The 24,534-nt window shown below is 48.1% G+C and overlaps 1 protein-coding gene across 2 annotated transcripts in view; it reads right to left on the reverse strand.

Moving 5' to 3' along the window:
• The window catches only part of IL15RA (interleukin 15 receptor subunit alpha), a 33,304-nt gene extending 10,348 nt beyond the window's left edge, over positions 1-22,956 (reverse strand). Inside the window, exons 1-5 of one of the 2 annotated variants that reach the window (XM_025395870.1) lie at positions 22,635-22,956; positions 8,069-8,263; positions 5,598-5,696; positions 2,236-2,433; positions 1,622-1,654 (exon numbers count right to left, since the gene is read on the reverse strand). In XM_025395870.1, the coding sequence (XP_025251655.1) occupies positions 1,622-1,654; positions 2,236-2,433; positions 5,598-5,696; positions 8,069-8,263; positions 22,635-22,722 (613 nt within the window). In that variant the 5' untranslated portion in view covers positions 22,723-22,956. The remainder of the gene's footprint in view (positions 1-1,621; positions 1,655-2,235; positions 2,434-5,597; positions 5,697-8,068; positions 8,264-22,634) is intronic. The other variant, XM_025395871.1, reaches the window with a different exon arrangement.
• Positions 22,957-24,534: the final 1,578 nt, after the last annotated feature.

The raw sequence follows: 24,534 nt of genomic DNA on the forward strand, positions 1-24,534 counted from the left end.
TGGTGGGAATTCCATACAACGGAATATTCTGTAACTGTTAAAAACGATGAGATGGTTTTTGTGTCCTGATATGGGGGGATCTACAAGGTATGCCAGCAAGTGGAAACAAACATGGTACCGAACAGAAGAAATGAATTAACTGTCCAGCATTCCTTATCCTCTATGTGTTTATTTGTACAGTCTCTCTGGAAGGATGCCTGGAAATCTGGTAGCAAGTGTTGCTTCCTTCCTGCAAGGGGATTTTTGAGTTAGAAATGGGATTTACTTTTCGTCTTTTTTCTGAGACAGGGTCTTGTTCTGTTGCCCAGGCCAGAGTGCAGAGGCGTGACCACAGCTCACTGCAACCTCTGCCTCCTGGGTTCCAGCAATTCTCCCACCTCAGCCTCCCAAGTAGCTGGGACTACAGGCATGTGCCACCATGCCCGGCTAATTTTTTGTATTTTTAGTAAAGATGGGGTTTCGCCATGTTAGCCAGGCTGGTCTTGGACTCCTGGCCTCCAGTGATCAGCCCGCCTTGGCCTCCCAAAGTGCTGGGGTTATAGGTGTGAGCGACCTTGCCCAGTCTGATTGTTTTTTTAAACTATTCTAATCAATTAACTGCTAAAATGTCCAAGTCACTTGATGTTTTCCCAGATGACGTTTGATGCAGGTAAAAATGAGACCACAAAAATATGAGTCATTCTCTAGCAGGAAAATTTATGAACAGAAGATTAAAATAATTTTTGCCCATATCAAATTACAGTTGGTTTTTTTTGTTACTTTGGAAGCTTGTCAGCCTGGAGCATGACTTGCTTTCTTCTCATTACTTGCGTTCTTCCTCCCTGCCTGCTTCCCTTCTTCCTCCTGTTCTCCCCTCCTCTCTCAGCTCTCCTCCCCTCCCTTCAGGTTTTCCTTTTAGTCTTGCAAACGCTTTCCCCTTTTCCTCCTTATCGTCACTTGCACATTCTCTTTTCTATTCTCCTAGCCTTAGCATTGCATGTGTCTTCTGTAAGGAGGAACAGTTTTTGGTTTTATTTTGTGTTGTTAACTTTTTTCTTTTTCTTTTTTTTTGTTTTTTAAATAGAGATGGGGTCTTGCTATGTTGACCAGGCTGGCCTCAAATTCTGGCCTCAAGTGATCCTCCCACTTCGGCCTCTCAAAGTGCTGGGATTACAGATGTGAGCCACCACGCCTGGCCAAGAGGAGTGTTTTATACTGAAAATGTGGACAGTTTCTCTGTTAAGTGCACGGTGAGGGACCGGCAGCTTCTGGCAGAGATGCTGTAATGTCAGTGCTGGCATTGGCACCTGTGGCTTTGGATGCTCTGTGCGAGGGAGGTGGACCCTGCTGTGTAGAGCTGTGAAGAGCTGACCTTGAGCCCTTTTGTGGGGTGCCAACACTCTGGGTTCAACTCCAGTAGCCTGACCGCTAGAAGCTACCAATATTTAGAAAAACAGGCACATCAAACAGAGAACTCCATAAAGCAGCTATTGTTTAACTTTCTATGTGATGGAGGCCTTCTAAGTGTGGAAGGGACTGCTGCCAGGATTGTGCTGGGCGGCAGGCCTGGGCCAGGACCACCCAGCACCTGGGACTGCGGTCACCCTGATCATAAACATACTGCACAAAGGGACACACTTACCAGTGGTGTCGCTGTGGCCCTGTGGATACACACCTGCAGAAAAGAGAGGAGAGCATCACGGCTCGAGTCCTAGAGGTCCTAGATCCTCATGAAGCAGGAGAAACTCGGCACAGCTCGGCTCCCATCTTAGCACCCTCGGAGACTCGTGGCTGGCGTAACCAGACTCGTTTTAGCAAAGAATAAGCAGGGTAGCTCACTGAGGTGCTGGCCACACTTAAGAATCAGACAAGTTTTAGAGAAGGTTCACATTACCCACAGCTCCTCCATTCCACAGACCCTGGCCCCGGACTGCAGGCAGCTTCCACCACCTCCTACTGTGGGAGGGCACAGATGCCACTCAGAGTCTCAGCACGGGCTCTGCTGTGCAGGTGATAAGGCTGGCCCTGTCACATCTTGGCGGGTGGGCTTGTTTTTCTAGTTGCCCCAGCCACAGAGAAAGCCACGGAGAAAGAGGCCAGGCCAGGAGGCTGTGGCTGGTGGCTGGGGGCAGCAGGCTACCCAGTGAATCCCGACTTTGGGTTGACGGTCTAAAGCCGCCTTGTGCTGGATCTCAGCCCCGATCTCAGAAGCAATAGTGAGAAATGGACCTCTCCTGGGGCAAAGCGAGTGCTAACCTGGCGGCTGGTGGGAGGCGGACGCTGTGAGTTCCCAGGTCTTGGCTGTTGTCTGAGAGGGGCCGTGGGAGGACTCATGACTGCCTATCTCTGTGGTTCCTGTGGAAGGTGATGTGGAAGGCGTCAGCCGGGAGCTCAGGACAATAGCTGCTGTTGTGGCTGCTGTGGTGTTTGAGCTGGGAGATGAAGCTGCGGGCTCTGTAGGAGAGGCCAAGGCAGGGAGAGCATCAGTGTGCAGACTCCCCTCCTCTCAGCTGCAGCACGGGGTGATGTGGGCGCTGCCGTAGTGAGTCACCCTGGCCAGCCCTCCCTCTCCCACAGCAAACTGCTCCTTAAGAGGGTGACATAGCTGTTCCTCTGGAAGGGCCATAGGACCTGTGAAAACACTAAAGAACATGGCTACTATCACAGCACGTGTAAAGAAAAGATCAGCCAGACACAGTGGGTCATGCCTATAATCCCAACACTTTGGGATGCTGAGGTGCGAGGATCGCTTGAGTCCAGGAGTTTAAGACCAGCCTGGGCAACATAGCAAGACCCTATTTCTTTTCTTTCTTTTTTTTGAGATGGAATCTTGCTCTGTCACCAAGGCTAGAGTGCAGTGGCATGATCTCAGCTCACTGCAACCACTGCCTTCTGGGTTCAAGCAATTATCCCTGCCTCAGCCTCCCGAGTAGCTGGGATTACAGGTGCGCACCACCATGCCCGGCTAATTTTTGGATTTTTAGTAGAGATGAGGTTTCGCCATGTTGACCAGGCTGGTCTCAAACTCCTGACCTTAGGTGATCCACCCACCTCGGCCTCCCAATGTGCTGGGATTACAGGCGAGAGCCACTGTGCCCTGCTGCAAGACCCTGTTTCTACAAAAATAAGAATGAAAATAAATTATCCAGGTGTGGTGGGCGTGTGCCTATAGTTCCAGCTATCTGAGAGGCTGAGGCAAGAGAATCACTTTAGCCTAGGAGTTTCAGACTGCAGTGACCACTGCACTCTAGCCTGGGGGACAGAGTGAGACCCCGTCTCTTCAAATAAAAGGCGGGGAGGGCAGGGGGTGGGTGGGAAGAAAAGAAAAGGTGTTAAAGATCTGAGTCGTTCAGCTTGTTTACTAGAGAAGGCAGGCCCAACGTCGGAGGCTCAGCTGAAAGCAGGTGAAGCTGCGTTGGCCGAGGATGCTCAGAGCGGCTGAATGTGAAACACATGAAGCCTGGGCTCTGGCCTGAACTCTCCGGGCTGTTGGAGGAAAGCATCCGGATGAGCTCGCTGTCAGGAACAGAGGCTGCCTTGGGTTCAGAGTCTTCCCTTCTTTGTCCTTCCCCGGAAGGTGGCTGCCCCTGCACTGTAAAGGTACTGTTCCCTCTCCATGAAAAACGTGTCTTCCGTTGTGACAGCTACGGAATTTAGCAAATGTGGGGCCAAGCGCTGTGGCTCTCTGGATGCACTGTTGTTGCTGCGTTCCCATGGTCTCCCAGCCACACAGGTCATGAGAAGTCCTCACATCCCCTTAATCCTTTGTCACCACCTCGCATACAACTTGCCCCGCCCTCACTGCCAACGCTCCAGGGCTCCCTGCAGACAGGGCACACCACAGCGTCCTCAGCCAAGTGCCCACGGTCGTGCCAGCTCAGGTCAAAGGCTGTTGTCACGTCGGAGCTTCTGACTGCACAGTTGTGTCTCGACAATGGCCATCGGACCAGGCATTTGGGATGCGAGAGTGGGGAGGATGGGAGAGGCTTACTGGATCATTCTCCTCCTTGGGTTAACGAGATGTGACTCAGATCAAAGGGGTTGTAGAATTACCTCAAGTTTAAATGGAGCCAGCCCCTCAACCCCTTCCTCCCTGTGCAGGTGACTCACTAGGAGGGAACCTTGTTTAGCTGCTTCTTCCTCCCTTAAGCTGCAGGCCTCAGCCTTGGCCACTTAAGAACCACCTGGGGGCCAGGTGCAGTGGCTCATACCTGTAATGCCAGCACTTTGGGAGACTGAGGCTTGCAGATCACCTGAGGTCAGGAGTTTGAGACTAGACTGACCAACATGGTGAAACGCTGTCTCTACTAAAAATACAAAAATTAGCTGGGCGTGGTGGTGCACGCCTGTAATCCCAGCTACTCGGGAGGCTAAAGCAGGAAAATCGCTTGAACCTGGAAGGCAGAGGTTGCAGTGAGCCAAGATTTCGTCTCTGCCCTCCAGACTGGGCAATAGAGCAAGACCCCATCTCAAAAAAAAAAAAAGATCCACCTGGGGCTGGAGAGCAGTGATTTCCAGCTTGCACCCAGGCCAGCGGGAGTGCTCAGATGTTAGTGCGTATCCACGGCTGACAACCGACACTCTGCAAAGGATGGCTGCGTTTTATAGTATGAATGACAACAGACAGGCCCATCCCTGGGGGCAAAGGAGTAGGAGTAGGCAGGGGCCAGGGACAGCCACAGGCTGGACGATGCAACACTAAAGCCAAGAGTGAACCGTAACATGAAGGTATCATAGCATGCAGGGCAGAGGATCCCAAGAAAGCATCCAAGATTTCAAATTTTCTGAACACTGAGAAAGTGCTGAGGAAATCGGTCGTGACAACCTCCAAAGACTCTGTTGAAGCCTGGGACACTGGCAGCTTCAGGCAATGCCTCTTCAATAGAGCAGTCACTGTGATGTGCTGGTGTTTAGGTCTGGGTGGGGGGCAGCTCTCCACGGGTCTCTGACGTTTCTGCACATCTTGTAGACAGGGGAGCTGACTGCCCTTTCTCTGGACCATCCTCTCAAGGGTGCTTCTATAGCAAGCGCCTTGCAAGATAGGGACATGGTCTCCCCTGGAGCAGAGAGCAGGTGTGATTACTGCCCATGACAAAACACTTGGGTCTCCAAAGCCGGGGCTTCCTCTCCCACAGTGCAGCCCGCTGAGCGGACAGGCATCTGTTGAGGCCCAGCTGTGCTGTCCCTGCTGGCTAGGGGGCGAGGGAATTGATGCAAACATGCTGAAGCTCCCGCTGCTTGCTGGCCTCCCATCCTGGAGTGCCCTCGTTTCTGCCAGCACCCATGAAAATGTTGAGGGCTGAGACACGTGCAACCTCAAACCTCAGCCTACTTTCAGTTCTTGAAGGTAAGTGTCTACAACTAAATATGATATGACATATTAGTGAGCTTTAAACCACTATTCATTCTGCACATATAACACCTGGATATCAAGCAACCTTGATTTGAAAAAGAAAATTAAGCTGGACGTTCTTATTCTTGATTGAATAAGACATTTGTGCTATTGCCTAAGTCTGCAGTGGCACACCACGGAGGTCCATGAGTCTGCAGGCTTGGTGATGGGGGCTTTGGGTGTTGGGAGGGAATAAATGTCCTCAAGAAGTTTCTGACCTTCCTACCTTTTCCAGAAGGGGAGAGGCTCTCTGGCTGTGGGGTCACCCCTGCCGTCGTTACTGTGAAGGGTGGCGCTGGCCTTTGGCGAGCCAGGAGAGGGTCTCCTAGAGAGAGGATAACCACATGGCACTTATGATCCTGAGCCTGGAACCTGGGCTAGCCTCAGAACTGGATACAAATAAAATATATTAACACATGAACTTACAGTGGAGGCATGAGAAACAATGTTTCCTCACCCAAATGCAAAGACAGACTGCAAACTATTTTTCTTGCATTTCCGAAAAGACTGCACAAGTTAAATATCAAATTTATTTTGGCTGAGATGATATTAATGATATCAATTCAATTTTATAATAATGGCTATTCTCGGGAAAATAAATGATCACTCAATAGATTCTATTTTGTTTGTTTGAGACAGGGTCTTGCTCTGTTGCCCAGGTTGGAGTGCAGCGGTGTGATCACAACTCACTGCAGCCTCGACCTCCCGGGCTCAAGAGATCCTCTTGCCTCAGTCTCCTGAGTAGCTGGGACTACATGTACATGCCTCAATGCCCAGGTAATTTTTATTTTTTTATTTTAAAAATTTTTTTGGTAGAGACAGGGTCTTGCTATGTTGCTGAGGCTGGTCTTCAACTCTTGGTCTCAAGCAATCCCTCCCACCTCGGCCTCCCAAAGTGCTGGGATTAGGGGTGTGAGCCACCATACCTGGCTTACATTTCGCTTGTTTAGCAGGAAAAAAAAATCATTCAAAGCACAAGAGGTTGGGAAGCATCACAGAGGGAGTCGTGAGTGATCAGAACGCGGAAGGATCTTTGGGCTAGGTGAAAGCTAAAAAGGCATCCAGTCTTTGGGCTTTAAAACCCTGATTCTGGGTTCTCTTCTTTCCTCTCCTATCCTGACCCTGTTTGGAGCCCACAGCTCTTCTCCATCCCACATTCATTTGCCCAAAGCACATGGAGCATTGAGGAGACCTGACTTTCCCTGCGGTGAGAAAGCCCTTATTTTATCCCCAGCTTACAGGTTCCAGGGAGTCCCAGGACTGGCAGGTTAAGACCCACCATGGTTCCCACAGATCCTGCTCTCCCCGCCACGCTCAGCTTTCTCATTCGCTCACTGATGCCACACGGTGCTGTGTCCCCAGCGAGCGGTTTCTCAGAACAAGTCGGAGTCTTGCTCCCTGTCCTCCCTCTGCTGCCTGTGGGACTCACTCTGTTCTAGGGGAGGAGGCTGAGCCCGCACTCCCAAGCCAGTGGCAATGTTCAGCGCCTCACGGAGCTCCCCTCTGTCCCCGACTGCAGAGGGCGGGAGCGATGGGGTCACTCCATGCAGGGGCGCGCTCATCCCTGCCCCAGAGACGAGCTGGGGAAGGAGAGAAACCTGCCCCCAACGTTTGTCAAATGGGAATTCTCTTGGAAGCCCCTGGGTTAATTTTTTATTTTTTCCAGAAGGAGGAAGAGGGGGGCAGAAGCGGGCCTGAGTGTTTCAGAAACAGCCCCAAGTGGCTCCCACCCGAGGCGGTTTGGCCGCTTCTGGGATGTTTATCCAGGTGCAGAGAGTTAAAAAAAGTCGATTCTTGCCACCTTCCCTCCCTCCTGCTGGACACCGTGCACAGCTGACTGAGCACAGGGCAGCCCTGCTGCAGGGCCTGCGCCCATCCCCGGGGCTGGGTAATGAGCGAGGAGCAGTGATGGCTTCCAACATCCACCTTCTCATGAGAAATCCCAAAATTTCGCACACTAGTGTGCTCGTGAGTGCCCACCCAGCTCTGCAGCCAAATTCTCTTGCCAGCATCATCTCATATCAAAGCACTACATGTAATAAGAGTTAACAAGTACCAGGGTTCACGCCACCCTCCCACAGCCCGCAGTGTGGATATCAAGTCCGTTTTCCAGATGACCAGCCAGAGTGCCAGAACGTCACAAGAGCCGCCCAAGGCCTCCTGGGTGGTAGGCGGCAAAGCCAGGATTGAAACCCAGAATTCTGTGACCCCAGCACCTGTGTATTTCCAACGTCAGGAGCTGTTGCTGAGGATCCCACTGGTGTCTTTTTTTTTATTTTTTTTTTTTTTTTGAGATGGAGTCTTGCTGTGTCACCCAGGCTGGAGTGCAGTGGTGTGATCTCGGCTCACTGCAACCTCTACCTCCCGGGTTCAAGCAATTCTCCTGTCTCAGCCTCCCGAGTAGCTGGGATTACAAGCACATGCCACCATGCCCAGCTAATTTTTGTATTTTTAATAGAGACAGGGTTTCACCATGTTGGCCAGGCTGATCTAGAACTCCTGACCTCAAGTGATCCTCCCACCTCGGCCTTCCAAAGTGCTGGGATTACAGGTGTGAGCTACCATGCCCGGCCCCCACTGGTGTCTTTAGCCTCAGACCTCAGCATAGATCCCTTGACCCCTGAGATGGTATTTTCTCTCTGTGCAGCCTTGGCGGGGTGGGGGAGGGAGGAGGGTGGGGTGGCCTGGGCTACTCACTAATGCATTTGAGACTGGGAGTTGTCCAGTGGGCGATGTTCGTGGCCTTGTTCAGCACGCACTCAGTCAGGCTGGACGTGCCGGCTTTACGCTTGAAACCGGAGTTACAAATGTACCGCTCCCTGGAGTACAAGCTGTAGCTCTTGACCCGGATGTCTGCGTGTTCCACGGACACTGGGGGAGGGCACGTGATGCCTGCAAAAGTGCAGAGGACAGGGGAGGGTGAACAGGTTTCCACTTGTAAGACACGTTCTCCAGGGACACACGGTGGTAGTCAGTAACTTTAGGGCTGAGTTCAGCTTATCCTAGGGGTGCCTTAGGAAAAGCCCCAGGTGCCAGGCACATGGAGGATGTGCAGGAAGGGCATCCGTCACCCAGAAGCCTTCCCAGAGCCTCACCTGAAGTGCCAGTCAGTCAGCAAAACTAGAGATGGGGGCGTGGGGAGAGGGTCATTGATGAAACGTCCTCTCCGTTCATTTCCCACTCCTCTCCAAGCCCTCAGTATCTCTCAAAAGTCTTCATCTCTCTCCACTGTGGACATAGCCTCCAATTCTCACTGAACGACAGCAACTGCCTCCAGATGGGCCCCCTGCAGGCTCTCCCACAGGCCTCTGCGGCCAGCATCACCTTTAGAAATGCATCTTTGAGCCTGGCCAACATGGTGAAACCCTATCTTTAGTAAAAATACAAAAAATTAGCCGGGCATGGTAGCACGCACCTGTAATCCCAGCTACTGGGGAGGCTGAGGCAGGAGAATTGCTTGAACCTGGGAGACAGAAGTTGCAGTGAGCCCAGATCACGCCATTGCACTCTAGCCTGGGCGACAGAGCTAGACCCTGTCTCAGGAGAAAAAAAAAAAAAAGAAAAGAAAAGAAAGAAATGCACCTTTGACAACTTCACTCTTCCCTGACCACCCAGTGCTCTTAGAATAAAAACAAATCTTTACGAAGTCTTCAGGGCTCAGCCAGCCCCTCTAGCTCTCTTCCCCCAGCCATAATGGTCTTGGGCTCCCCTCGCACCACTCAGCACGCTACCCACCTCTTCCCAAGCACAATCCACCGTGGCACTCTGTCTCCCACCACCCTTCCTAGCTCACTGAAACACTGCCTCGTAAGGAAGACCGTCCCTCTCCCTGAGTACACAAGGGCCTGGGCTGAGTTCTTTCTCCCCTAGTCTCTTCCACAGTTTGTATTGGAGATGTTGAGATTATGTAATTCACGTGCATCCCACTGTGTGTGCTCTGAGCCAGATGAGGGTAGGGCCACATCTGTTTTGCTAACACTGTGATCCTGAGCCCAGCACTATACCTGAAACTAGTAGGTGCTCAAGAAATCCTTGTTGGAAGAACGAATGGATGAACTCTGTTCCTCAACCACAGTCTTCAGCCTGACTTTCTCATAGAAGTGAGTTCAATTTATTTCATTTCTACCTTTGTAACCAATTTATCTCATTATCCTCTCTTTTTCAGAAGAAACCAGAAGCAAGATGAATTGCTCCAGACGGCTTTACGTTTGTGACAGGTGGAATTGGACTCAGACTCCAAACTTCAGCTACACATCCGGCAATGGTGCAGGAGCTCAGTTCTGTGGAAATGAGGGGTTTTACGAGTCCACATCTAAGGGAATTGGCCTCAGAAGCAAAGAAAAGATGGAAATGGGTGTCACTTCCATTTCCATTCTGGGGACACTGTATTCAGTAATGGCTTTTAGTTGTTGTTGATAATTATTTATTAACAACTATTGATATTTCTTTGTCCTTAAAAATTTCCTTTCCTATGTAAAAGCACATAACGTAAATGTTAAAGACAACCTGACTTGAGCGAGCTGTAGGAGAACTTCAGGCTTTTTTCCTATGTTATGTAACAACAACAATGAAACCTGTTAAAAAGAAAGGTTGACTTGTTTTCCAGTAGGCAAAAATGAATGAGGTTGGTGTTACTGATCATGTACCTAATATAAAAATCTGTGGATTCCAGGAAAGAATCTATTCAAGGCCTTAATGACAGTTAACATAAAATCCCCTTTGGCACCAATTTTGTAGACTGTGGTTCTATAAAGAAACTCCAAAAGGATCGCCCTTAGTTCTTAAAAGGCAAGGAGGCAGCTAATGTATGCCAACATGGTTGGCTTTTCCTTGTTTAAGATGAGGTCTTGTCCAATGCCAGAAAGATTTTTTTTATATGAGATAAAGTCTCACTCTGTCCCTGGAGGTGGAGTGCAGTGGTGTGATTGTAGCTCACCACAGCCTCAACCTCCCAGGCTCAAGCAATCCTCCCACCTGAGACTCCTGAGTAGCTGGGACCACAGGCATGTACCACCATGCTCGGTTAATTTGTTTTTTGTTTGTTTGGTTTGTTTGTTTGTTTGTTTGTTTTGTAGAAATGGGGGTCTCTCTATATTGCCCAGGCTGGTCTTGAACTCCTGGGGTCAAGCGATCCTCCTGCCTGGCCTCGAAAACTGCTAGGATTACAGGCGTGAGCCATCATGCCTGGTCTGAACGATTCAATTGTGGCTACATTTAAAAAGCAAGGTTTTTCTTTAGGCACTTTAAATAACTGTAAGATTTTCTTTTTACTATTTTTCTTATGAATGAATCACATTATTAGGTTTTCTTGTGCATCGAAAAGATGAGTAAGAAATGGTTTGGGTGTGGAGGGGCTGAGGGTGGGCAGTGCTGGAGGGCACTCTGGGTCCTGGTGCCCATGGGGACGTGGCCAGAAACATCTCCCCCAGACTCCCCACTATTCGAGTGTGTCTAGGCCCTGAGTGTCACTGGCTAAGACACTGGTACAGGGCAGCAACGGGGGTTACCAAGGCAGCTGTAAAACACGGAAACCAACGGGCTGCCTCCAGCTGCTGGGGCATGTCTCTTTGGTTCCAGGTCAGGAAGGTCTCGGTAAGTCCCTGCTGAGCAGTTGGTGCAAAGGCTGGGTCCCAGACAAGAGAACTGAGTGAGGTCATCTTCCTGCCGCCTCGGGGTGGATTGATGGGGAGACCAAATGCAGTGGCAGGAAGATTTGCAGCCTGGGGTAGGGAAGCCCCTGGCGGCCTCTGTGTGGGGGTCAGTAGGCTGTGGCCCACAGGCCCCCTCCAGCTTCCACCTGTTATTGAGAATAACGTTTTATGCCTCTCTCATTCATTAATGTCTTGTCAATGGCAGCTTTCACGCGCAATGGCAGAGCTGCATAGTTGGAACAGAGACCTGGCTTCCCGCAGAATCTAAAATAGTTACTATCTGTCCCTTTACAGGAAAAGTTTGCCAACCCCTGCTCTATGTAGCCTTTACGCAAAGTACTGCATTTGTTTTGTTAGTAAGACCAATTGCCCAGTGCATCAGCGCAGACCTGGTAACTGAGGTTGACTAAGGTGATTTAGCCCATTTCAAAATAAAATCGTTTCCGTGTGGCAAAACCCAGCATCAACCGGAGGCAAATGGTGAAATGAAAAAGAAATTGCATCCCATGTTATATAGGGCCATTCCTCTCATATGTTTTTGTTTTTGTTTTTGGAGACAGGGTCTTGCTGGAGTACAGTGGTACGATCATGGCTTATTGCAACCTCAACCTCCTGGGCTCAAGTGATCCTCCCACCTCAGCCTCTCCAGTAGCTGGGACCACAAGCACATGCCACCATGCCTGGATAAGTTTATATATATGTATATATTTTTATATATGTGTATATTTATGTTTATACATATGTTTACATATGTTTTATATATATATTTAAGTTTATATATATATATATATATTTTTTTTTAAGAGACTGGGTTTCACCATGTTACCCAGGTTGGTCTCAAACTCCTGAGCTCAAGTTATCTGCCCGCCTCCACCTCCCAAAGTGCTAGGATTACAGGTGTGAACCACCATACCTGACCTCCTCATATATGTTAAAAGCCCTTGAAAATCGTCAAAAAGAGTGCCAAATCCCATGGGAAAACAAGAAAAAGATACAATAGGCAGCTTACAGAAAAGGAAATACAAATGGCTCTTAAATATATTTTAAAATGCTCAATCTTATTCACAATGAAAGAAGTGTTAAAAAGAAAGCTACAGGAGACGGCACTTCTAGCTGCCAAATCACAAAAGAGCTGAAAGTTGAATAATAAACCTTTTAGGTCAACCAGAACTTTCAGATTGCTTGTAACACCCTAGTGAGGGCATATTTACAGTCTCGAAGATTATAGAGGTACATGCTTTCTGACCCCACAATTCTGCTCCTAGCAATTTATCTTACAGATATGTCTGCGTAGCTGCGAGACATTGTTACAACATATTCCTTAACCTAGCAATTCCACCCCTAAGAATTTATTTTACAGATATGCTGGTATATTTGCAAACTGAGTATGTTTAAAGTTATGGATTATAACAGCCAGTATCTGTAACTAATCTTGTATGTTGTCAGTAGGAGACTAATTAAGTAAATTTGTCTTGTTTTTTTTTTTTTTTTTTGAGACAGTCTCACTCTTGTCACCCAGGCTGGGAGTGCAATGGCACAGTCTTGGCTCACTGCCTGCAATCTCCGCCTCCCAGGTTCAAACGATTCTCCTGCCTCAGCCTCTGAAGTAGTTGGGATTATAGGCGTGTGCCACCACGCCCAGCAAATTTTTGTATTTTCAATAGAGATGGGGTTTCACCATATTGGCTAGACTGGTCTCGAACTCCTGACCTCAAGTGATCTGCCCTCCGGGGCCTCCCAAAGTCCTGGGATTACAGGCATGAATCACTGTGCCTGGCCCGACAAGGGAGTTTTTGGCACTCATTTAAAATTTCTCTTAAAGTCATGAGTAATACCTTGTTCATACCCTTTCAGGTCATGGAATTGATTCTATCAATGAATCAATTTATAGGTTCCTCTTACTATGCTCTTCTGAATTTCTTTTCTTTTCTTTTCTTTTTTTGTTTTTTTTTTTTTTGAGACAGTCTTGCTCTCTCGCCCAGGATGGAGTGCACGGGTGTGATCTCAGCTCACTGCAGGTGCAGCTTCTGCCTCCCAGGCTCAAGTGATTCTCCTGCCTCAGCTTCCTGAGTAGCTCAGACTACAGGCGCCCGCCACCATGCCCGGCTAATTTCTGTGTTTTTAGTAGAGACAGGGTTTCACTATGTTGGCCAGGCTGGTCTTGAACTCCTGACCTCAAATGATCTGCCCGCCTCGGCCTCCCAAAATGCTGGGATTACAGGCATGAACCACCGTGCTAGGCCCTGAATTTCTATTCTAATAGCTTTTAACTGGATCAAATTCTCCCACCTCCATCTCAAAAATCCAGCCCCTCGAGTGTGCACATGTGCGCGTTTAGCTTGGTAGAACCGTAGGTTTCACTCCCTGCTACCAAAATCTTATACCTGCACCTGTGCTGCTTTGTTTTATGTTAAAATATCTGGGAAAATACTTAGGTAGGCAGTGGGGGTAGGGCAGGGCAGAGAGGAATAACCATAAAAATCAGCTCAAATCAACTCCAGAAACATCTGATAGCAGGTCAGAATGGATAGTCCCATGAAAACACAAGACTCTGCTCTGTGATAAAATATTCCTTCCTTCTGTGAAAGCCTGAATCGACCTGGACATGTGTTCCTCTCTGGGTGCTATTATACCATTGGTGGCTGAACAGTCAGTCTCCCACCAGCCACAGGGCAGTGACTCCAGAAAACAAGGGAGACATGAGGTCCCCAGGTGAAAAGTCAAGAGAAAGTCTGGATTTTCATTGGGGGAGTGACTAACTGTTCTTTCCTCACCCCCAGCCTTCTCTTTAGCATGGCTGTCTTGGGCCTGGAGAGACCTTGCCAGCTCATAGAGTCAGCTCCTGGTCTCCCGAGGACTGACAACCCTGCCATGAGTTATTCTGAAACCTCGGAAGGGTGGGGGAGTCTAAGAACCCCTCCCTTATCCCAAATGCCACACAGTTACTTGCAAGATCGGGCCATTTCTTTTACTTTTCTTTTTCTTTCTTTCTTTCTTTCTTTTTTTTTTTTTTTTTTTTTTTGAGACGGAGTTTCACTCTGTTGCCAGGTTGGAGTGCAGTGGCATGATTTTGGCTCATTGCAACCTCCGCCTCCTGGGTTCAAGCAATTCCCCTGCCTCAGCCTCCTGAGTAGCTGGGACTACAGGCGTGCGCTACCACATCCAGCTACTTTTTGTATTTTTAGTAGAGACGGGGTTTCACCATGTTGGCCAGGATGGCCTCGATCTCTTGACCTTGTGATCCACCTGCTTTGGCCTCCCAAAGTGTTGGGATTACAGGCGTAAGCCACTGCGCCCGGCCAAGATCAGATCATTTCTTTGCAACTGCAAAGACACCTTGTTCCCCATGAAGCATCCTTTTCCCAAAGGCTGCTGTTGCTTTCAGTTCTGGTTGGTCATTCATACAATTTGGAATGCTTTCTGTTCCTGGGATATAGTGCGTTGGAGAGAGAGTGGATGAACCGACGGACACAGCTCTGCTCTGCAGGAAGTGACTGGTGTTGTTTAGTTACAGTTGTTGGTACATGCCCCTGGAAAAGTGCAAGGGTAGCTGGGAGTAAATTTGATAAAGAATAAGCTCGGTGCCGTAGCTTTGTAGATTCTATTCTAGTCTAATAGCAGCTTTGTAGATTCCATATGATTTTCTATAGAGATGATCACATCATGGATTCTCCGAGTATGTTTTATGATTCCATTTTATCACCTTTGTTGGTTATTAACTATAACTCATTGTACTATTTTAGTGGTTGTTTTAGGGCATCCACTATATATCTTTACCTTATCACAGTTTTCCTTCCGGTGATGTTATACCACCGCATACATATCCTGTAAGGATCTGAAACAGCAGACTTCCAGTCTCTCCCCCAAGCCCTTGTGCTATTGTTGTTATACGTTTTGCTTTGACATACATTATACCCTATGACACATTGCTATTATTTTGCTTTAAACAGTTGATTGTTATTGATTAGCTAAGGATTTTAAAAGGCATTTGCACTACACTATTTATCATTTCTGGGGTTTTTCGGTATCTACTCTGTCATTTTGCTGAGAAAGGAAGTCTTATCAGTGGTTCTTCTATTATGAACGGTCCTCAAACCAAGAGAAATCTGTGAATAGATGATGTTTGAATGTACAAGGATATCAACTGAACTGCAGCCAATCCAACCAGGCAAATGATGGCTAGTTACTTACTTTGTAAAGTTGGACTGTCTCATCACTATATTGGAGATATTACTAACACTGTTTCATTTTATTATTTTATTTTTAAAATGATTTTATTTTATTTCATTGTTATTTTATTATTTTATTTTATTTTGAGACAGGGTCTAGCTCTGTCACCCAGGCTAGCGTGTAATGGTACGATTATGCCCCACTGCAGCCTCAAACTCCTGGCCTCAAGCAATCCGCCTGCCTCAGCCTCCTGAGTAGCTGGGACTAGAGGCGCATGCCACCGTGCCTGGCTAATTTTTTTCTTTTTTAACCTAGAGACGGGGTCTCACCATGCTGCCTAGGCTGGTTCAAACTCCTGAACTCAAGCCATCCTCCAGAGATAATACATTTAATTGAAGCAATAACTTCATTTCCACATGCCTGAATCATATCTTTAGATACTTCAATTATACTTTCTATATATTTTCTCATAACATTGTTCCCTAGTTATTCAATGTAAACAAGTCTCACCTTGTTTACAATATTATAAGCTCCTTGCAGATGGTATGTATAGTTTACAGTCTCTGGTACTCTCACGTTCCTAAGCCTGGTATACAATAGATATTTTCTGAATACATATACCGGAATTATGAAGTAATGGAAATTGGAGTAAACTTATGGCTCTGGGACTTTCAAAACTCTGAAGTAGCCAAAAACATATACAACAAGTCCTAATGATCATTTAAATGAAGTTACCAAAATAGTGTATGGGCCACACCTCTTTCTGCTTCCCAGAACCTGTGAATCAGAGCTCCTTATCTATCAGGTTGGTGTACAGAGTCTAATAAGAGCTGGCAGCCTCGGCCCTGGTTTCATATCCAGAGTTCAGAGGTTGTCGGGTTAGCGTGGTCCCCCTGTCCTGTAAGCAGAGTCAGAATCGACTCCAACATTCTCCTCGCTTACAGCACCTTTCAAATGCCTGCACAAGCTAAGGGCAGTAGGATTCAGAGAAGTGTCAGATGTGGTTCCTGCCCTCAGGAAGCTCACTGTGGAGCTGGAGTACGGAAAAGGCAGAGGCCTCTGGCCTCACAGTCACCCACCACCTTCCTTCCTTATTTGCCCCGCTGAAATGTCAGCCAAGTCAACACACTTCCTTTTGGAGCATGCTACAAGTACAGACTGTCTCCAGCTCACTGCCTGAAACTTGGCAATTCTTTTCTTTCTCTCTCAGACTCATTAACTGAGCTTCCCGACCCACCTCTTGTGTGCCAGGTGAATTTCTCCATAGCTCAAATCCTTAAATAATGATTTTTGGAGGCTTGCGAGAGTTGAGAGCTACAGGTTGAAGAGCAAATGAAAGGAAAATAATGAAATGCATTCTATAATTTTAGGACTCGAGAAGACATCCGGCCTCTTCTGCCTCCTGCATTGACACCGCCTGCATTCAGGATTTCATCAGCACCCACTTCAGAACGATTGCAAAAGCCTCAACATAGCTCCTATTCTCTGGACTCTCCTGACTACAGTTCATTCTTCACACTCTGCACAAGAGGATCCTTTTCACCATGCAGCTCCAGTAATGCTCCCCTGCACAGAAACCCTCAGGGGCTCCCCACTGCACAGAAGGGGATCAAGCCTTTCCAAGAAGCAGCATTCAAATCACATCAACTATGTCCGATGAGCAACACTGATATGACTCCCAGGATATATACTGAGGAGTTTTATATATATTTATTCATTTAGATACATATTATTATTACTATTATTATGTTTATTGTTATTTTTGAGACAGACTCTCATTTTGTCGCCCAGGCTGGAGTGCAATGGACAAGCTTTTGTGAGTTGGACAATCTTTTGTAAAGTCATGAAAACATTGCCAGACAAGATCAGCTATAATTAAAGGTGAATTAGAAAAAAACTCCAAAATTCTAGATCTTAATTGTGCTATTTCTTTTGTAATTTTATTTATTTACTTTTCTATTACAGAACAATTCAAATTATGGCAGAAAAAATAAGAAAAGGCAGACAACTGCATACACGGCCACATATGACCAACATGACATATTCCCTATTCAATGACAACTACTTCTTGATCTTCTAGTAAAACATGAATCATATGATGTCTACTACTTGAAAACAACTCCATTTTATTTACGTAGTCCTCTGCTGTTTAACATTTAGGTTGATTTCGACAAATCTCATGTTTTGTGCGCTTATGTTTTCACCACTTTTTTGCTATCAGTAAGGGCACAGAAGCAGTAACAACTAGATAAAATGGATAGGAAATAAAAAATAAAAGGTTTGGGAAAAGACCCTTAGAGTTCTCAAAAATGGCTTAAAAATACTTAAAGACACATAAAAAGGTGTGAAGATAACCCCAAGTGCACTTATACCTTATATAAAAAAAGCAAACTGAAATTGGTGGCTAGGGATATTTGTCTTCAAAGAAAGCATCATCTTCTCAGCTGCTTTTGGCCATCGCCCGCAATCTTTCAGACTGAAATGCCTAGTAGCGCAAGAAGGAGACTCCACCCCTTAGTGATATTGATTTATCCAACCCATGAACATGGTATATCTCTCCATTGATTTACTTCTTTAATTTCTCTAAGCAATGGTTTGTGGTTTTCCATATACAAGCTGGAGACAATGTTATTTACTCTCAGTGATGAGACATGTGCTGTTCTCTACAATTTCATACCAGAATCATACTACCATGTAGCAAATTTAACAGTTTGGGTCCACTTCTCTTCCAAGCTCATTTAAAAACATCAGGTATCTTCTGCTCTGTCATCCCTCTGCCCATCTTTAATGCCAACATCACACTGTCTTGATTACTGTTACTTCATATTAAGTCTCACAATCAGGAAGTCGTGTGCTTCCAACACAGTTCTGTTTTGACCATACTAGGTCTTTTGCATTTACATGTGAATTTTGGAATAGTTTTGTCAGTTTCTACAAGCAAACCTGCTGGAATTTTGATCTAGAGAGACTTCACACCTTAGTGATATTGATTTCTCCAACCCATGAACGTGGTATATCTCTCCATTGATTTAGTTCTTTCATTTCTCTAAGCAATGGTTTGTGGTTTTCCATATTCAAGTCTTTTACACCTTTTGTTAGATTTATCCATAAGTAATGCTTTTTAATGTTATTTCAAATGACTTTTTAAAAAATTTTAATTTCTAATTGTTCATTGTGAATGTATAGAAATAGAACTAACTTTTGTGTAGTGGTGTTTCGTGTACTGCAACCAACCTACCCACATATGGCTGACTGATGTTCAAAAGGCATAAGAGCAAGTCAGTGAAGATAATCTTTTCAATAAAGGATGCTGGAATAATTGGATATGCATAAATAGAAACGAATAAAACCCCAAAACAACCTTCAATTCGTGCCTCACATTATAAACAACATTAATTCAAAATGGAACACAGCCATAAATGTAAACCCTAAAGCTATAAAACTTCTACAGGAATGCATAGAAGTAAACCTTTGTAACCTTAGGCTAGGCAAATATTTCTTAGATATGACACCAAAAGCCCAAAACACAACATAACAAATTAATAAATTAGACTTCATAAAAATTAAAAACTTCTGCTTTTCAAAAGACACTGCTAAGAGAAAGGGTAAGCCACAGAATCTGAGAAAATATTTGCAAATCATATACCAGATTAGGGCCTTGTATCCAGAGTATATAAAGAACTCCCAAAATTCAATAATGATACAACTCAATTTTTTATTCTTAAGACAGACTCAAAAAAAAGAGTCTCGTTCTGTCGCCCAGGCCGGAGTGCAGTGGCGCAATCTCAGCTCACTGCAACCTCTGCCTCCAGGGTTCAAGTGATTCTCCTGCCTCACCCTCCTGAGTAGCTGACATTACAGGCATGGGCTACCACAGCTGGCTAATTTTTGTATTTTTAGTAGAGAAGGGATTTTACCATGTTGACCTGGCTGGTCTCCAACTCCTGGCCTCAGGTGATCTGCCCGCGGTGGCCTCCCAGAGTGCTGTGATTACAGGTGTGAGCCACCACACCCAGCTGATACAACTCAATTTTTAAAAGAGCAAAAAAGATATAAACAGACACTACCAGAGAAGATATATACATGGCAAATAAGCACATGACAAGATGCTCAACATCACTAGCTGTCAGTAAAACGCAAATTAAAACTACAAGGAGAAACCCCCTACATACCTATTAGAATGGGTGAAATTAAAAAGACTCATCATACCAAGGGCTGACAAGGGTGTGAAGGAACTAGAACTTCCCTATACTGCTGTGGGAATGTAAAATAGTACAACTTTGGGAAATGGTTTAGCAGTTTCTTTAAAAATTAAACTTCTGAGGCCAGGTGTGGTGGCTCACACCTGTAATCCCAGCACATTGGAAGGCCAAGGCAGGCAGATCACCTGAGGTCAGGAGTTCAAGACTAGCCTGGCCAACATGGTGAAACCCCATCTCCACTAAAAATACAAAAATTAGCCAGGTGTGGTGGTGCATGCCTGTAGTCCCAGCTACTCAGGAGACTGAGGCAGGAGAATCACTTGAACCCGAGAGGCAGAGGTTGCAATGAGCAGGGATGGAGCCACTGCACTCCAGTCTGGGTGACGGAGTGAGACTCTGTCTCAAAATAAATAAATTAAAAAAATAAATAAATAAAAACTAAAAAACACCTGAGCGGTCAAGGCTGCAGTGAGCTATAATCATGCTACTGCACTCCAGCTTGGGCAACAATGGTGTGAGGCTGTTTCAAAAAAAAAAAAAAAAAAAAATTAAACATACACCTGCCATATAGCACAGCCACTCTACTCCCAACCATTCTCTACCCATGAGAAATGAAAGCATGTGTCCATCAGAAACCTGTATGTCAGTGTTCAGAGCAGCTTTCTATGTAATAGTCGCAAACTGGAAACAAACCAAATGTCCCTTAACAAGTGAATGGTAAACAAATGGTGGGCTAGCCGTGGTTAGAATACTACTCAGTGGTAGAAACCAGTGAACTTTTTTTTTTTTTTTTTTTTTTTTTTAGAAACGGAGTCTCCCTCTGTCACCCAGGCTGGAGTGCAGTGGTGCGATCTTGGCTCACGGGTTCACGCCATTCTCCTGCCTCAGGCTCCCCAGCAGCTGGGACTACAGGAGCCCGCCAACACGCCTGGCTAATTTTTTTGTACTTTTAGTAGAGACAGGGTTTCACCATGTTAGCCAGGATGGTCTCGATCTCCTGACCTCGTGATCTGTCCGCCTCGGCCTCCCAAAGTGCTGGGATTACAGGGGCGAGCCACCACGCCCGGCCCCAATGAACTATTTATACAAATTACAACATGGATAAATTCTCAGAATAATTACTGTCTGTGAATGAAGCGAAACAAGAAAGAGTTCCTACTGTATAATTCTGTTCATAAAAAATTATAGAAAGTGCATCAAACTGATAGTGACCAAAAAAACAGATAAGTGGTTGCCTCGGAGATGGGCGAGGTGGGAGGTGAGGATTGTGCAGGGCATGAGGAAGTCTTTGGGAGTGATAGTTGTATTCACTCTGGGTGGTGGCAATGGTTTCATGAGTATGTATGCATTTACCTCTAAACTTATCAGAGTGTGCAACTTCAACATATGCAGTTTATTGTCTGTCAATTATACCTCAATAAGGCTGTTAAAGGAAGAAAAAAAAAAAAAAAACCCCATCGACTGGGCGCGGTGGCTCACGCCTGTAATCCCAGCACTTTGGAAGGCCGAGGCGGGCGGATCACAAGGGCAGGAGTTTAAGATCAGCCTGACCAACATGGTGAAACCCCGTCTCTATTAAAAATACAAAAGTTACCGGGTGCTGCGGCGGGCGCCTGTAATCCCAGCTACTCAGGAGGCTGAGGCAGGAGAATCGCTTGAACCCGGGAGGCGGAGGTTGTAGTGAGCCAAGATCGCGCTACTGCACTCCAGCCGGGGCGACAGAGTGAGACTCCATCTCAAAAAAGAAAACAAAAAAGAAAGAAAAAGAAAAAAAGCATCGAGAGCTTTGGGAAGGGAAGGCAGCAACACCTTTCTAAGGTCAAAAAGCAAGGCTGTGCAGCTGATGAGGTTAGAGATCTCACAGTGGTGCTCCCTATCCACTCAGTCTTTAAGGAAGACACCTCCTCTCTGCTGGGCTCTGACTGAGGCTGCATTTCACTTTCACATTGTGCAATCCAGCTGCCCCAGCTGCCAGCTCTCGGGGTCCTGTGACACTGCTAGCCAGCTGAGAGGAAGCAACCAGGTCACCAACATAACTGCTTCTCAGATGTGAGGGAAAATCCAAGCATCAGAGTCTCACGAAAACGAAACTTCACGAAAATTCGCAGAGCTGGGGCGGGGGTGGGGTGGGGCGTGGGGGCGTTCAGGCCACACCAGCCAGCAGCAACTGTGCGTGGAATGGCTTAGGCCAGGGCCTGGGCAGACTGGCCCGACTGGATGTAAATTATTGGGGTCTCGCTGAAAAACACACACAGATCATGGAATTACTAACTCCGATAGAGAGTCCATGGATGGCCTTCAGTGGGTCTTTGATCCCGAAATCATATCCACATTTTGTAAGTATGTGCATTCACGCATTTTTCCGGGGAGGGAGTTCGTAGCTTTCATCAGACCCTCCAAGAGCTCCCTGGCTATAAAAAAGATAAAGAAGCGCTGGCAAGGATAGAGCTAGACCCAGCTACTGTTTCTCCTCCTTCCTCTGGCTCCCGGGACAAAACCCCTAGGAATCGCTCATTCCATCCTCCCTGCCGAGATCAGAGCTCCGCGACCCGCTTTCTTCTCGAATACAAGCGATCACCAGATTTCTTCCCCCTTTTCATGCGAGTGTAGACTCCAGGCTGGCCCCCACCCCCACCCCCACCCGATCCCAACGGCCTCTGCTGGTTTCCTGAGCGCTTAAGAATTGGAAGTTGTTTCCAGGTCCCCAAGTGTGCAACTTGCCCGACGCTTTTCCCCCCGGGACACGGCACCTCCCCACCCTCCCAGCTCCCACTAACAAAATTTACTTATGCCTGAGAGTCGGGAGGGTAGTTTCTCCCGGACCCCTCCGAGGACCGCGTGCCGTGCAACAGCCGCACTGCTGTCCCAGCGCCTGGGAGAAGCGCACTCGCCCGTGTCTCCCAACTGCTGGACGCCGCCGGCTCCGCGCTCCGGTGGCCAAAACCGGCTTCGCAGAACTGCTCCTGACCTCGGCCTCGGAGACCCCAGCCTGACCGCCCGCTCCCTTACGTGGGTGACCCGGGCGCAGCGGCGGCGCTCTCCTTGCGACCCCGGCTCCCGGCACGTGTCGCTCCTGCCGGGCGCCGCGCCCCCTCCCCGGCCCGGGCCTGCGCGCACCGCGCTCCCGAGGGCACCGACGCCCCGCACGGCCGGGGGAGATGGGGAGCCCGGTTCCCTACAGCTCCACGTCCCGGCCCCCTCCCGGGTCCCGCCCGGGAGCCCCTGCTCCCAGCTCCCTACCCCGCGTCGCTGGCGGCCGGAGCAGCAGCAGCAGCAGCAGCGCCGGGAGGCCGAGGGTCCGGGAGCCGCGCGCCCGCCGCGGGGCCATGGCCGCAACTCCACAGGGTCCTGCTGGACTCCCCGGGCGAACGCTGCCCAGGCCCGGGGGAGGTGGCGAGCGCGGCTCTGGGACCTGCGGCCCCGCCAGGCGCAGTCGCTTTCGCTTTTGCTTTGGCCCCCGAGGGTTCGGAGAGGTGCAGAGCGGTGACAGATCCGTGACTCAGCGTCCCCACCCCTGCTGGCGAAGGAGCCCTGCGGACCGCCGCGGCCCCGCATAGCCACCCCTGTCCCCGGGACGCACGGGCCGTGCTCGGTGGGGACCAAGGACTTTACCCACGCAAGCCCGGGAACCTCCCGGTCCTCCGCGCTCCTCGTGCTCCGGGACCTCCAGTGTGCACTCGGTCTGGTGTCCCCACTGCGGAGAGAGCGGGCAAAGCCATCAGACAGTAGACTCTCTCCAGACCCCTCTGCGGCTCGGATCCACTCGACCTTGCCCCGCGCGGGTCGCCTCCAGCTGCTCCGCCTTCGACTTTCCTGGTCTCCCTCCGGGGCCCTGCGCTCAGTTCTGAGCTGCCGGCCTGGGTGAGTGCCGGCGGTGGTGTCGCCGCGGTGCGGAGCCGCTGGCACCTGCCTGGTGCACTCAGGCCCGGGCGGAGCGCAGGCCCCGCCACCTGCTGGCTCCCGCGGCGCCCGGCGCCCGCTGGGGTCCCAGCTCTGCCACTTCGCCGAATTCCTGCTGCAGCTTTGCTCCCCCAGAAAATGCCTCATATTAGGAGAGGGGGCCGAGTGGGGTGACGGCGGAGGGGAGCCACAGTGCTTCAACTCTGCGCCTCGCTTCCTTAGGTTCTTCCAGGCTACCGTCCCCCTCTTTGGCAGGTGGGGTTTTTCTTTCTTGGGGTCTCAAGTGAAGCCTGAGAACGGGGTCTGCAAGCTCCCAAGTGCAGATTCTCAGGTCTAGGGGTCACATTGGACAGGATGAGACATCTCCGAGCCTTGGTCATTGTCTCTTAAAATCTCACGACGTGTTTATGAGGCTTTTGTGACATACTTGCAAATTCTCTTTGAAAACGAAATAATCTGTACAACAATCCCCCAAGACACAGGTTTACCTATATAACAAACCTGCACATATAACCCTAAACTTAAAATAAATAAAAGTTAAATAAAAGAATTTAGGACCAGGCGCAGTGACCACTCCCGTAATACAATCACTTTCGGAGGTCAAGGCAGGTGGATCGCCTGAGGTCAGGAGTTCGAGACTAGCCTGGCCAACATGGTGAAACCCTATCTCTACTAAAATTACAAAAATCAGTTGGGCGTGGTGGCAGGTGCCTGTAATCCCAGCTACTCCGGAGGCTGAGGCAGGAGAATTGCTTGAACCCGGGAGGCTGAGATTGTAGTGAGCTGAGATCGCCCCACTGCATTCCAGCCTGGGCAACAGAATGAGACTCCGTCTCAAACATAAAATAAAATAAAATAAAATAAAATAAAACAAACAAAAGAATTTAATGGTGTAAAAACGTAGGTTGTTATGCACCCCCCTCCCCCCACCCCACACACACAGTGGGAAAAGAGTAGATGAAAGCTTTTCCTACAGTCATGTTGAGCCTCATGACCTTTCTGTTAATGCCAGCTGGTATGTGCCTCGGTGGTCCCATAAGATTATGATTCCGTGTTTTTACTGTAACTTTTCTATGTTTAGAGACACGGATCCTCACCACTGTGTTACAGTTGCCTGCAGTATTCAGCAAGGCTTCCTGCTGCACAGCTTTGCAGTCTCGGAGCAACAGGCTAGGCCGTGTGACCTCAGTGCGTAGCAGGCTATGCCATGCAAATTGTGTAAGTCCTCTGTGATGTTGGC

The sequence above is a fragment of the Theropithecus gelada genome, chromosome 9, assembly GCF_003255815.1.
Source record: "Theropithecus gelada isolate Dixy chromosome 9, Tgel_1.0, whole genome shotgun sequence".
NCBI lineage: Eukaryota > Metazoa > Chordata > Mammalia > Primates > Cercopithecidae > Theropithecus > Theropithecus gelada.